The 15,025-nt window shown below is 61.1% G+C and overlaps 1 protein-coding gene and 1 long non-coding RNA gene across 5 annotated transcripts in view; both read right to left on the bottom strand.

The window, feature by feature from the left end:
• GATAD2A (GATA zinc finger domain containing 2A) overlaps positions 1-15,025 on the bottom strand; it is a 45,186-nt gene that overhangs the window by 16,442 nt on the left and 13,719 nt on the right. The window contains exon 1 of one of the 4 annotated variants that reach the window (XM_060181874.1): positions 7,174-7,328. The exons of 2 other annotated variants lie outside the window; for them this stretch is intronic. In XM_060181874.1, coding sequence (XP_060037857.1) covers positions 7,174-7,320 — 147 coding nt within the window. In that variant the 5' untranslated portion in view covers positions 7,321-7,328. Of the gene's footprint in view, positions 1-7,173; positions 7,329-15,025 lie in introns of those variants that run through there. One more of the 4 variants, XM_060181877.1, reaches the window with a different exon arrangement.
• On the bottom strand, positions 10,400-13,629 carry LOC132535564 (uncharacterized). The gene is made up of 2 exons (XR_009547343.1): positions 12,871-13,629; positions 10,400-11,565 (listed from the first exon to the last, which is right to left on the bottom strand). It is a non-coding gene; the product is annotated as an uncharacterized LOC132535564 (long non-coding RNA).

The following is a 15,025-nucleotide window of genomic DNA, read 5'->3' as shown; positions in this document are numbered from 1 at the left end:
GAGACCCTCCAGCCCCCACACCCCAAGCCGCCACTCGGAGCAAAGAGCAGCGCACTCCCCTGGGCCACACCTGCACCTGCCACAAGACCCCAAGACACCAACCCCAGGAACAAAGGCCCCTCGGAACCCCGCGACCCAGGACCCCAGGATAAGCCTTCTAGAACCTGAGGGACTCACCACCCCCAGCTCAACGGAAGGGTGCAGCCCGTCAGAACTTTCTCTCCCACTCACTCGCAGTACACAGCTCCCTCAGCAGACCCCACCCAAGGACAGACCACCCCAGCCCACCCCATCTCCCACTCAGCACACACCTCACATAGGACACAGCCCCCCTAGCACACACCACACAGCCCCCCAGATACACCCTCCCCCCAGCACATCCCACCCCCAGAACACAGCCCCCCTCCACACATCCCTCCCCCAGGACTCAGCCCCCCTCCACACAAGCTGTACCCTCAGGGCCGCTTCCCAGATGTACCCCTGAGTAGGGGCAGACAACCATCCATGTGGGGGCAGCCCCCCCAAAGAAGACAGTCTGTCAGGGACACCCATAACCCTCCAACCTCATGAGCCACAGCTGGTGGGGCTGAGGGGTGCGGCGTCCCTGCAGGGGCCCTGGAGCCCACACACCCCAATGCCCGCCCAGTGGGGGTCCCTTTCAGCTCCCCCAGCAGGTTCCTGCCCCTCAGGCCAGGGTTAGCCCCTGGCCCTCTCTGAGGACAGGAGGCCCCCAGGAGCAGGCAGCCTCAGGGACTAACCTACATTTCTAGCCCCCAAAAAGAGGTCACTCGCAGCCCGAGACTCCAGGACTTGCAGGGCCCAGTGACACCCCCACTCACACACCCATCTCTACGGCCCAGCTGAGTCCCTTAGAAAAACTCGTTCAGGGGGTCCGGGAGATGGCGCAGTGGATAAAAGCATTGGACTCATGTTAGGCATGAGGTCCTGAGTTCAATCCCCGGCAGCACATGTACCAGAGTAAATGTCTGGTTCTTTCTCTCTCCCTTTCTCATTAACAAATAAAATATTAAAAAGAAAGAAAGAAAGAAAGAAAGGGAGAAAGACTTATTCAGGAGGCTAGGCGGTAGCGCAGGAAGTTAAGTGCACATGGTGCGAAGCGCAAGGACCAGCATAAGGATCTCGGTTCAAGCAACCGGCTCCCCACCTGCAGGGGGGTCGTTTCACAGGTGGTGAAGCAGGTCTGCAGGCGTCTTTCTGTTCTGTCCTCCCCTCCTCTCTTGATTTCTCTCTGTCCCATCCAACAACAGCAACAACAATAACAATAACAAAGGCAACAAAAAAAGAGAAAATGGCCTCCAGGAGCAGTGGATTCATAGTCCAGGCACTGAGTCCCAGCAGTAACAAAACAAACAAAAAGACTTGTTCAGTCCTTCATTTACTCACTCACAAGAGGCAGTGAGTGTCTCTGGGCGGCTGCCTAGCTCCGGCCCAGGACAAGCCCAGGACAGGGCAGGACGGGGTGCCCCCCACGAGGTGAGCCTAGGGAGCACCCATGCTACCCCCAACAAGGCTTGCCCAGAGACGCTGGCTCTGCTCCGGGAGGCCCCACTGGGGACTCTGGCTGTGCTCCAGGGCCTGGCGCAGTGCAACTCAGGGTGCTGTGGCCAGAAACACCCCCGTCTCAGGCACCCAGAGTCACCCAGAAACCACCCAGCAGACTGGGGGCAGGACAGCTCAGCCGACAGTGCACGTGCCACACCCTTCAAGGACTAGCCCAGGGGAGCACCACAGTGGGGTCTCCCCTCCCCAGCCGCGCCCCATCTGTCCTAGACCTGCCAGGCAGATGCAGAAGGGGCTCGGGCTCGGCTCGTCTGGTGGCTGAAACAGAGAGCAGTTTCCCTTGTGCGTGTGCAGAGAGCAGGCTCCAGCCCTTCCGGGGCTCTACCCAGCGACCCGGGGACAGTGCTGGTCACCTGCCGCCTGCAGCACGTGTGGTGGAGGCCACAGACCAGAGGGCCGACTAGGACCAGCTCAGCCTCGCACCCCGGGCTGGTTCCAGGCCTCAGGAGCTCCGTGGGATGTGCTCACACCAGGGCCAGGCTGCACCTCACAGCAGCTGCAGCAACCACCCAGATCTCCCACCACCCGGCCAACTTCATCACTGGACCAGCTCCCTAAGCAGCCAGCAACGCCCATCCGGGACCCCAGCTCCCAGCCTGCCACCCATGCCCTCTCCCACCCTGCACCCCCCAGGTGCCCATAGTCTGTGCCTTCTAGGCCCCCCAGCCCACTGCTCTCCCGCTCCCCAAGTAGCCCTCCAGGCCCTGGAGGACAGGCGGGTGGACACTAACGCCAGGGAGGGACCCGAGGCCAGGTGACTCAGCCGGACTTTGAGCTCCAGGATGGGCCAGGAGGAGGAGCTGTACCAGGGGCCCAGGGCAGCCTGATTGGGGACCCCCCTCAGCTATCCCCCTCCATCTCAGCCTCCCCAGAGGAGTCAGGGGCAGCCCCAGAACAGTTCAATCTCCCCAGAGGGGAAGCCCCCAGATCACTCGGCCTCCCCAAAGCAGGGAACCTCCAAACCAGCACTGTGTCCCCAGAGTGGGGCACCCCCAGACCACTAGTCTCCCCAGAGCAGGACATCAACAAGCCAGCTCTGTCTCCACACAGCGGGACACCTCCAACAACAGTCTTCCCAGAGGGCACCCCCAGACCACTCAGTCTCCCCATGCCAAAGGGCACCCCCAGAGCACTTAGTCTCTCCCCCAGAGGGCACCCCCAGACCACTCAATCACCCCAAGAAAGCACCCCCAGACTACTCAGTCTCCCCCCCAGGAACCCCCATACCACTCAGTCCCCCACAGATCACTCAGTCTTCCCACAGGGCACCCCCAGACCAGTCTTCCCCCAGAGGGCACCCCCAGACCACTCAGTCTCCCCCCAGAGGGCAACCCGACTACTCAGTCTTCCCCCGAGAAAGCACCCCCAAACCATTCAGTCTCCCCCCAGGAGCACCCAGACCACTCAGTCCCCCCACAGATCACTCAGTCTCCCCCCAGAAAGCACCCCCAGACCATTCAGCCACCCCCCAGAAAGCACCCCCAGACCATTCAGTCTCCCCCCAGGAACCCCCACACCACTCAGTCTCCCCCCACAGAGGACACCTGCAGACCACTCAGTCCCCCCCAGAGGGCACCCCCAGACCACTCAGTCTACCCCCACAGGACACCCCCAACCACTCAGTCTCCCCACACAGAGGACACCCCCAACCACTCAGTCTCCCCACACAGACGACACCCCCACACCACTCAGTCTCCCCCCACAGAGGACACCTGCAGACCACTCAGTCACCCCCACAGAGGACACCCCCAGACCACTCAGTCCCCCCGACAGAGGGCACCCCCAACCACTCAGTCTCCCCCCACAGAGGACACCTGCAGACCACTCTGTGCCCCCCCACAGAGGACACCCCTAGACCACTCAGTCCCCCCACAGAGGGCACCCCCAGACCACTCAGTCTCCCCACACAGAGGATACCCCCAGACCACTCTGTGCCCCCCACAGAGGACACCCCCAACCACTCAGTCTCCCCCCACAGGGCACCCCCAGACACCCTCAGACCACTCAGTCTCCCCCCAAAGAGCACCCCCAGACCACTCAGTCTCCCCCCCACAGGACACTCCCAGACCACTCAGTCTCCCCCACAGAGGGCACCCCCAGACCACTCAGTCTCCCCCCCCAAGGGCAACCCGACTACTCAGTCTCCCCCCAGAAAGCACCCCCAGACCATTCAGCCTCCCCCCAGGAGCACCCAGACCACTCAGTCCCCCCACAGATCACTCAGTCTTCCCACAGGGCACCCTAAGACCACTCAAGACTCCCCCACAGAGGGCACCCCCAGACCACTCAGTCTCCCCCCACAGGGCACCCACAGACCACTCAGTCCCCCCCACAGAGGACACCCCCAGACCACTCAGTCTCCCCCCCCAAGGGCAACCCGACTACTCAGTCTCCCCCCAGAGGGCAACCCGACTACTCAGTCTTCCCCCGAGAAAGCACCCCCAAACCATTCAGTCTCCCCCCAGGAGCACCCAGACCACTCAGTCCCCCCCACAGAGGACACCCCCAGACCACTCAGTCTCCCCCATAGAGGACACCCCCAGACCACTCAGTCTCCACCACAGAGGACATGCCCAGACCACTCAGTCTCCCCCCACAGAGCACCCTCAGATCACTCAGTCTCCCCCCTACAGAGCACCCCAGTCCACTCAGTCTCCCCCCACAGAGCACCCTCAGATCACTCAGTCTCCCCCCTACAGAGCACCCCAGTCCACTCAGTCTCCCCCCACAGAGCACCCCCAGATCACTCAGTCTCCCCCCACAGAGCACCCTCAGATCACTCAGTCTCCCTCCACAGAGCACCCTCAGATCACTCAGTCTCCCCCCACAGAGCACCCCCAGACCACTCAGTCTCCCCCCACAGAGCACCCCACAGCACTCAGTCTCCCCCACAGAGCACCCTCAGATCACTCAGTCTCCCCCTACAGAGCACCCCAGTCCACTCAGTCTCCCCCCACAGAGCACCCTCAGACCACTCAGTCTCCCTCCACAGAGCACCCTCAGACCACTCAGTCTCCCTCCACAGAGCACCCCACAGCACTCCGTCTCCCCCACAGAGCACCCCCAGACCACTCAGTCTCCCCCCACAGAGCACCCCAGACCACTCAGTCTCCCCCACAGAGCACCCTCAGGTCACTCAGTCTCCCCCACAGAGCACCCTCAGATCACTCAGTCTCCCCCACAGAGCACCCTCAGATCACTCAGTCTCCCCCCTACAGAGCACCCTCAGATCACTCAGTCTCCCCCACAGAGCACCCTCAGACCACTCAGTCTCCCCCACAGAGCACCCTCAGATCACTCAGTCTCCCCCACAGAGCACCCCAGACCACTCAGTCTCCCCCACAGAGCACCCCAGTCCACTCAGTCTCCCCCACAGAGCACCCCAGACCACTCAGTCTCCCCCACAGAGCACCCCAGTCCACTCAGTCTCCCCCCACAGAGCACCCCCAGACCACTCAGTCTCCCCCACAGAGCACCCAGTCCACTCAGTCTCCCCTACAGAGCACCCTCAGATCACTCAGTCTCCCCCACAGAGCACCCCAGTCCACTCAGTCTCCCCTACAGAGCACCCTCAGACCACTCAGTCTCCCCCACAGAGCACCCCAGTCCACTCAGTCTCCCCCCACAGAGCACCCCAGTCCACTCAGTCTCCCCCACAGAGCACCCCAGTCCACTCAGTCTCCCCCACAGAGCACCCAGTCCACTCAGTCTCCCCCCACAGAGCACCCTCAGATCACTCAGTCTCCCCCACAGAGCACCCCAGACCACTCAGTCTCCCCCACAGAGCACCCCAGTCCACTCAGTCTCCCCCACAGAGCACCCCAGTCCACTCAGTCTCCCCCACAGAGCACCCTCAGATCACTCAGTCTCCCCCACAGAGCACCCCAGTCCACTCAGTCTCCCCCACAGAGCACCCTCAGATCACTCAGTCTCCCCCACAGAGCACCCTCAGATCACTCAGTCTCCCCCACAGAGCACCCCAGTCCACTCAGTCTCCCCCACAGAGCACCCCAGTCCACTCAGTCTCCCCCACAGAGCACCCCACAGCACTCAGTCTCCCCCACAGAGCACCCCAGTCCACTCAGTCTCCCCCCACAGAGCACCCCAGTCCACTCAGTCTCCCCCCACAGAGCACCCTCAGTCTCCCCCCACAGAGCACCCCAGACCACTCAGTCTCCCCCACAGAGCACCCCAGTCCACTCAGTCTCCCCCACAGAGCACCCCAGTCCACTCAGTCTCCCCCACAGAGCACCCCAGTCCACTCAGTCTCCCCCACAGAGCACCCCAGTCCACTCAGTCTCCCCTACAGAGCACCCTCAGACCACTCAGTCTCCCCCACAGAGCACCCCAGTCCACTCAGTCTCCCCCCACAGAGCACCCCAGTCCACTCAGTCTCCCCCACAGAGCACCCCAGTCCACTCAGTCTCCCCCACAGAGCACCCAGTCCACTCAGTCTCCCCCCACAGAGCACCCTCAGATCACTCAGTCTCCCCCACAGAGCACCCCAGACCACTCAGTCTCCCCCACAGAGCACCCCAGTCCACTCAGTCTCCCCCACAGAGCACCCCAGTCCACTCAGTCTCCCCCACAGAGCACCCTCAGATCACTCAGTCTCCCCCACAGAGCACCCCAGTCCACTCAGTCTCCCCCACAGAGCACCCTCAGATCACTCAGTCTCCCCCACAGAGCACCCTCAGATCACTCAGTCTCCCCCACAGAGCACCCCAGTCCACTCAGTCTCCCCCACAGAGCACCCCAGTCCACTCAGTCTCCCCCACAGAGCACCCCACAGCACTCAGTCTCCCCCACAGAGCACCCCAGTCCACTCAGTCTCCCCCCACAGAGCACCCCAGTCCACTCAGTCTCCCCCCACAGAGCACCCTCAGACCACTCAGTCTCCCCCCACAGAGCACCCCAGACCACTCAGTCTCCCCCACAGAGCACCCCAGTCCACTCAGTCTCCCCCACAGAGCACCCTCAGATCACTCAGTCTCCCCCACAGAGCACCCAGTCCACTCAGTCTCCCCCACAGAGCACCCCAGACCACTCAGTCTCCCCCACAGAGCACCCCAGTCCACTCAGTCTCCCCCACAGAGCACCCTCAGATCACTCAGTCTCCCCCACAGAGCACCCCACAGCACTCCGTCTCCCCCCTGGGCGGCGGCACCCCCAGAGCACTCAGTCTCCCCAGAGCAGCTCAGCCGGCAGGTAAGCCTCTCTGGCCCGGCCATTAATCCTGAGAGCAGCTGCTCAGACGCCGCGCAGAGGGTCCCGGGGGACAGGAGGGTCCCGGGAGGGCGCGACCCTGTTCTAACGGGACAATACGGCAGGAGCGCCCGAGATCCCGGGGACCCCACGGCCCGCAACACCCCCGAGCGCCCGGACAGCGGGGACCCCGCCTCCCTCGGCGCCCGAGCCCCCTCCGCCGCGGCCCCGCCCCAGGGCCCTCGGGACCCGCCCCCAGGGTCCCCGCCCGGGGTTCCGGCCCCTCCCCCCACCCGACCCCCGCCCCGCGCCCCTGGGACCCCCGCCCACGTGGGGGGAAGTCTGGGACGGCAAAGTGGCGACTTCCCGGCGGCTCTGGGCACTCACCGGCCGGCAATTACCACAGGCCCGGGGTCTGGGGCCAGGGGTCTCGGGGTCTCCGCGCTCCTGCCCCGCGGGGCCCGCCGCCCGCCGCCCGCCGAGCCTGCGCCCCCGGCCCGCGGCACATGGAGCCGGCGGCGTCACCAGGGGCATGCGCACTGCGCCCACCACACGCCTTAAAGGGGCCGCGCCGCCGGCGAGGCTGGGGCGTGGCCGACCGGACCATGGGGGCGGGGATGGGGCGTGGCCGAAACGGGCGGGGGCGGAGCCCGATGACGTGACGCGGGTCTGGGGCGGGGGCGAAAACGTGCCCGGGGCGTGGTCTGTTGTGGGGGCGTGGTCGGCGGGCCCAGGCCCGGAAGCGCCCCTCCCGGGCCGCGGCTGCCAGGCAGGTCCCCGACCCGCATGTGTGACGAAACCCGCATGTGTGTGTCCGCAGTGCAGGGGCCCGCTGGCATCCGCGTACAGCGCCTGCGGCCCTGGGTTCAAGCCACACACAACTGCGTTCAAGAACAAGGGGCGGGGAGAACCCTGCAGATGCCCCAGAGCCTGCCTCACCCCCAACACACCCCCGGCCCCCCCCGAACCGGCCTCTCCTCCGGGACCCCCCAGGACCCGCCTCTCCTCCGGGACACCCCCCCAGGACCCGCCTCTCCTCCGGGACCCCCCCAGGACCCGCCTCTCCTCCGGGACACCCCCCCAGGACCCGCCTCTCCTCCGGGACACCCCCCCAGAACCCGCCTCTCCTCCGGGACCCCCCAGGACCCGCCTCTCCTCCGGGACCCCCCCAGGACCCGCCTCTCCTCCGGGACACCCCCCCAGAACCCGCCTCTCCTCCGGGACCCCCCCAGGACCCGCCTCTCCTCCGGGACCCCCCAGGACCCGCCTCTCCTCCGGGATCCCCCCAGGACCCGCCTCTCCTCCGGGACCCCCCCAGGACCCGCCTCTCCTCCGGGACACCCCCCCAGGACCCGCCTCTCCTCCGGGACACCCCCCCAGAACCCGCCTCTCCTCCGGGACCCCCCAGAACCCGCCTCTCCTCCGGGACCCCCCAGGACCCGCCTCTCCTCCGGGACCCCCCCAGGACCCGCCTCTCCTCCGGGACACCCCCCCAGGACCCGCCTCTCCTCCGGGACACCCCCCCAGAACCCGCCTCTCCTCCGGGACCCCCCCAGGACCCGCCTCTCCTCCGGGACACCCCAGGACCCGCCTCTCCTCCGGGACCCCCCAGGACCCGCCTCTCCTCCGGGATCCCCCCAGGACCCGCCTCTCCTCCGGGACCCCCCCAGGAGCCGCCTCTCCTCCGGGACCCCCCCAGCCCCCCAGGGCTCTCCCCCAGGCCCAAGGCTGGTGAGTGGAGGGGGTGGAGCAGAAGCACCCAGGCAATCACTGGGCTCCGTCTCCAGTCTGTCAGGGGCAGGTCTGGGAGGACAGAGGGGACACCCCACCCCTCTGGGGCGCCAGTGGCAAGATGAGGGTCACCTGCGCCCACACGGCCAAGCAGGAGGCCCCCGCCCCCCACACCCCGCCGTCGCCCCTCGCCCCTCAGAAAGGCTGGCACCCAGAGGGAGCGACTCAGCCGCAGCTGCGCCCATTCCGGAGGGCTCCGTGTCCTGCGCAGCGGCAGGACTAGACCGGGATGGCCCGGAGGCCCGGAGGAAGGGCTGCGGCTGGGGTCCGGGCGCCCAGAGAGCCGGCCGCGGGCAGACCGGGGGACCCCAGCCCGGATATCAGAAACAGGTGGTGATGTGGCCCCTCTCGCGGTGGGGGGATCCGAACACAGGCCCTCAAGACTCGGCTCGGCTCGGCCTGGGCAAAGCCGGGCTGCAGCTGCCCGGAACAGCCACCCGCCCGCCTGCTCCGATGTGCGCCCGGGGCCCACCTTCGGGAGCCCCTTTCCCTGTTTCCCTGCCCTGGACAGTCCCCGGTGGAGGGGCCCCAACTCCCCAACTCCGCTCAGGCCACAAGCGTCGGGGTCGAGGAAGGGTACCACACCACGACTTGAGACGTCCTGAAGACGCCGCGTACTGCCGGGGCACCAGCCCATCTGCGCAGACCTGCCCTGAAGGGCTGATGCCCGACTGCTCAGAGGTCGCCTCCTGACCGGAAGGAAGTTCATCTCCTTCTGTCTTCTGACCTAGTTAGTTGGCAAAGGAGTATCTCTTTTGTATCAATACATAGCTTAAAATAAAATAAAGTCACTTTGTGTTTTAAGAATTTACTTGTTTAAAAGATCTGTAAAGAAAGGGGAGGCCAGGTGGTGGCACCTGGCTGAGCCCACGTGTCACAGTGCGCAAGGACCCAGGATCAAGCCCCTGGTCTCCACCTGCAGGGGAAAGCTTCACAAGTGGTGAAGAAGGGCTGCAGCTGTCTCTCTCCCTCTCTATCACCCTCCTCCCTCTCGATTTCTGGCTGTCTCTATCCAGTAAATAAATAAAGACAATAAAGGAGTCGGGCAGTAGCGCAGCAGGTTAAGCGCAGGTGGCACAAGGACCGGCGTCAGGATCCCGGTTTGAGCCCCCGGCTCCCCACCTGCAGGGGGGTCGCTTCACAGTGAAGCAGGTCTGCAGGTGTCTGTCTTTCTCTCCCCTCTCAGTCTTCCCCTCCTCTCTCCATTACTCTGTCCTATCCAATGACGACATCAGTAACAACAATAATAACTACAACAATAAAACAAGGGCAACAAGAGGGAATAAATAAATAAAAATAAGAAAGGCAGAGAGAGCACCCTCTGGCACATGGAATGCCAGGGATGGAACTGAGAACCTCAGCTTGTGAGCTCCTAGCCCCTTCATCATTATTACTGCATAAACGTATGTTACCTCCCCACCCTGAACACTTTTTTTTTTTTGCCTCCAGGGTTATCACTGGGACTCGGTGCCTGCACTAGGAATCCACTGCTCCTGGAGGCTATATCCCCCCTTTTGATTGCCCTTGTTATTTATCACTGTTGTTCTTATTGCTATAATTGTTGGATAGGAGAGAAAGAAATCGAGAGAGGAGGGGAAGACAGAGGGGGAGAGAAAGACCTGCAGACTGGCTTCACCACTTGCGAAGAAACCCCCCTGCAGGTGGGGAGCCGGGGGCTTGAACCGGGCTCCTTACGCTGGTCCTTGAGCTACGCGCCATGTGCGCGCTTAAGCCGCTTTGCTATGGCAGGCCCCACCACCACCCTGACCACTTTATCCGAGTCAATGTTAAGGCTTTGAAAGGTCACTAAAAGTGAAGCATATTTTCTTTTTTTTTTAAACACACACATATATATTTCACTAGTGATTTACAGGGAGCCAGGTGGTGGCACACGCATTAACACGCACAAGGACCCAAGTTCGAGCCCCCACTTCCCACCTGCAGGGAAGGAAGCTTCCAGAGTGGTAGAGCAAGGCTACAGGTGTCTTGCTGTTTCTCTCCCTCCCTCTCTGCCTCTCCCTTCCCTCTTGATTTCTGTCTCTATCCAATAAAAAAATACTAATTAAAAATGTATTTTAAAAAGTAGTGACTTAACAAAACACCATGTTTTCTATGGATTAAAAAACTCAAGAGAAGGGCGGAGGAGATAGCATAGCGGTTATGCAAACAGACTGCTGCCTGAGGCTCCAAAGTCCCAGGTTCAATCCCCAGCACCACCATCAGCAAGAACTGAGCAGGGTCTGGTAGACAGAGAAAAAAAATCAGAAAAGTACCAAGGGGGAAAAAAGGGGGAAATGCCAGTCTACATCCAGAGAGCCACCAGCCTGTGAACATGAGAGAAGCAGAGCAGTCACCGTGTAAGACTGTGGGGCCTGAGGCCTCGGGTCCAGCCGCCAACACCATCAGCCCAGGCAAAGCAAAGTCAAACTGTGGGGTCCAGTGCTTCCCCCCACTTAGTGGAGGCACCCCACACCAGCACTGCCCCTGCACCCAGCTGCAGGCCTCCAGCAGTGCCTGCTGGTCTGCAAGGAGTGGGACGAACTGCATTTTGAATCATTTTGAATCCAGGGTAAAAGTCAACGGTTAGGACGCTGCTGAGAGGGAAGACGGGAAGGCCTGGGCTCCAGCCAGGAGGCGGCATGGCCTCCCCCATAAGTAAACAGAAGCTTGAGGTGTGTTTGTAAGTATTCTTGGGGTGGGGAGACAGCACAGAGGTTCTGCAAAGAGACTCTCCTGCCTGAAGCTCCAAGGTCCCAGGTTCAATCCCCCGCACCACCATCGGCCAGAGCTCAGCAGGACTCTGGTGTGTGTTTCTGTCTCTGTGCCTTTAAAACAAAAAACAATTTTTGCAAATGTTCTTGTGGGCTGGCACAGTAGTTCACTTGGATAGGGCGCTGCTCTGCTGGGGGTGACCTGGGTTCGAGTCCAGCCCCCACCACACTGAAGGGAACTTTGGTGTCATGGCTTCTTTCACTCTCCTGCCTTTATCTTAAAAGGAATGATTAAAAAAACAAAACAAAACAAAATGTTCTTGGGTTGGAGTGACGGCTCATCGGGCAGCACACATCCCTTTGGTTACAGCCCTGATACCCCATGGCACCAAAGGAAGCTCTCTATGTGGATCCGAGTCAGGAAGTCATGCAGGGGCAAGATTCCAGCTCCAGGGAACAGAAAGTGTTTGAGCATCCAGGGAAAGGCATGGCAAGGAGGCCCAGGCGCCCATCCCTGCCCTGCCAGTGCTGGTGTGGGGCGGGGCTCTGGGCTCGGTCTTCTCCAGCCACATACAAGCAGTACAGCGCACAAAGGTCCAAGCTGGCAAGTACGAGGTCTTGAGTTCAGCCCCGGAGTAACACTCTGGTTTCTCTTTCTCTCTTCCCTTCTCTGCCATTAATAAGTAAATCTTGAAAAATAAAGTAATCAAGTCTTACAACTACTAGACAGTCCAGCTCAAATGTGGAAAACACCTGAAACACAAGAACTCGCAACAAAAAAGTAAAAAGCGGCCTGCGACCTGCCTCTGGGACTGACGTGGTTGCTGCTGGGGGGATGAACTAGCTCGTCATCTAACAGTCTAAGCTGCTATGACATCACTGAGAGGAACAGTAACTCCGAGAGAGAGAGAGAGAGAGAGAGAGAGAGAGAGAGAGAGAAGGGGGGGGGAGGGAGAGGGAAACACGGCCCCTCTGCAGGCTTTCTGCCTGGGGCAGCAGCCCGAGCTTCTTGAACCCTGGCCTTAGAGGCCTGCAGAGGGCCGGGGTCAAGGCCGCTCGCCTGCAGGTCTCCCCTCCAGCATCAAAGCCATCGAAGTGCTGCTCTCTCCAGGCCCCAGGCCACCCTCTTCCCAAGGAGTGACTGGGGGGGGGGGGGTCTCTGGCCCTGAGAGGACCGGCTCCTAAGCAGACTGTGCCCGCCCAGGAGTAACCCGAGCCAGGCTGCAGTGAAGGGCTCACTGGACCCCACAGTTCCAGTCACCAGCCCCCGGGCTGGTCCCCCCCTGGACTGGATTCCTCTCGTTGCCACTTGGGGGCCAGAGTGAGGAGACTTGAAAGGCCCTCTCCTAAGGCCACATTCAGGCCCCGGGATCTGCCCCTCTCAAGTCTGCAAAGGGTTTATTTCCATAAAAGATGCGTCTGCTTACTGATCTGCTTCCTGAAGAGAAAGATCCAGGACATCATCACTCTGAAGGGGACTGAATCCAGGACCTCACACCTTGCCACCTCCCCGGCCACTCTCCCTCTAGAGCTCCTAATGTCCCAGGGCACTGTGGTCACCCTGCAGAGACAGGTCGCCCACCTCTGTCCACCCTGCCAGCCTGAGTGTGGTGCCTCTGCGGGACGCCCAGCTCTGACCAAGGAAACAGGGAGCAGCTGAACTCGCTTCCTGTGTTTCACTGGGGCCCAGGAGCCCAGCCGAGGGCGGGGCAGGAAGTGAGAGGGAGCAGCGTCCACTTCCAAGGGCAGCGGAGCCCAGAGGTGGGAGCACTCACTGGGGCTGCCTCGCAGGGTTCCCGCCCACTTCCGGCTGGGGCCAAGGCGACAGAGGCCACCACCAGAAGCTTGCCTCCAGCACCTGCCACCTCACCGCCTGAATCTGAGCCGATTCGACTCAGACAGACTTCAGCGCTTGAACCCAGGGCCCCTAGCCTCAGTGGGCACATCCCTCTCTGCACCTCACACTGTGGGTCGGTCTACTGCATAACACCGTGAACTGCCAGGGGACCCCAAGACGCCACCTCTGACTGACAGAAAAGCCCTGGCCCAGGCCATGACCAGACCAACTCCAGTTTCCAGATCCCAGCAGTGGTGCTTGGGCAAGTGACCCCTCCGGCCTCTGCTCTGAGGCTCCACTCCCAAGCCTCCGGGGGCTCCCAGGTCCCAGCTCATACAGCCTGAGGGTAACCACCTGAACCTAGCACCCCTCACGGGCCCCAGGGGGACTGCCTTACCCCAGGACCCCACAAGATGACAAGACCATCAGTGCTCACAGGCTTACTCACTGCACAGGAAGTTACCAGAGTCAAAAGACTGAATGTTTCCTTATTTTTCTTTTGATTTCTAAAGAAGTGTGTACTTGGGAGTCAGGCGGTAGCACAACAGGTTAAGCACAGGTGGTGCAAAGCGCAAGGACTAGCATAAGGATCCCGGTTCGAGCCCCGGCTCCCCACCTGCAGGGGAGTCGCTTCACAGGCGGTCAAGCAGGTCTGCAGAGGTGTCTGTCTTTTCTCTCCTCCTCTGTCTTCCCCTCCTCTCTCCATTTCTCTCTGTCCTATCCAACAACGACGACAACAATAGTAACTAAAATAATAAAACGACAAGGGCAACAAAAGGGAATAAATATTTAAAAAAAGAAGTGTGTTCTTATTTATTTCAGAGCGAGCGGAGATGAACCAGAGCATGGCTCCGGCACCCAGGGCAGCTGCTAGGGCTTGATGCAGGGCCTCCTGCTGGCGAGACCAGTGCTTTGTCCACTGTCACCTCCCACAGGCCTATTGGATAGGCTCTAGGCGGGACCCCATCATGTTGAAGGAAGCCCGTCTCTCTGTCTCTGTCTCTGCTTCTGTATCAAGTACATAAATAAGACTTTCGGCCAGTAATTACAGCTCCTGTGAATAGAGCTGCTTTGTCAGGAGATGCAGGCTCAAGCCTGGCCCACGGCATTAAGAAGCTCTAGCGCTGTGGTGTCTGTCAGCCTGTGTCTCTGTCTCTATCTCCCCCTGATCTTTGCCTTGATCTCTAGCTGAGAAAAATCACCCCAGAGCAGTGAAAGCACCCTCCCCCCAAAAAAGACTTCTTGAGCCTGGGGGGTAGGATAGTAATTACAGACAAGATTCTCCTCCCTGTCGGGAGGTGGTTAAGTGCAGGTGGAGCAAAGCTCAAGGACCCGGCGTAAGGATCCCAGTTTGAGCCCCCGGCTCCCCAACTGCAGGGGAGTCGCTTCCCAGGCGGTGAAGCAGGTCTGCAGGTGTCTGTCTTTCTCTCCCCATCTCTGTCTTCCCCTCCTCTCTCCATTTCTCTCTGTCCTATCCAACAACGACGACATCAACAACAACAATAATAACCACAACAATGATAAAAACAAGGACAAAAAAAAAAAAGATTCTTCTTCCTGAGGCCCCAGGTTTAATCCCAGCACTACCAAATTCCAGAACTGAGCAGGGCTCTGGTAAAGAAAACAAACAAACAAAAAAACCTAAATTAACCCCCAAGTAGAGGTCTTCCTTGAGAGCCCCCATGTCTGTTGCAGGCCAGTGCATCGAGGAAAGCATGCGCGCAGATGAACCAGTGTAAACAAAGGCTGGGGGAGGACTAAGACCAACTCAACAGAAGAGATTAAGAGCAGCCCGACCCAGTGGGCAGACAGCGTGATGGTTCTGCAAAGAGACTCCAAAATCCCAGGTTCAATCACCCATCCCACCATCAGCCAGAGCTGAGCAGAGTTCTGGTAAAAT

Source organism: Erinaceus europaeus, chromosome 23 (genome assembly GCF_950295315.1).
Source record: "Erinaceus europaeus chromosome 23, mEriEur2.1, whole genome shotgun sequence".
Lineage (NCBI taxonomy): Eukaryota > Metazoa > Chordata > Mammalia > Eulipotyphla > Erinaceidae > Erinaceus > Erinaceus europaeus.
This window is presented reverse-complemented; position numbering and strand designations above follow the sequence as displayed.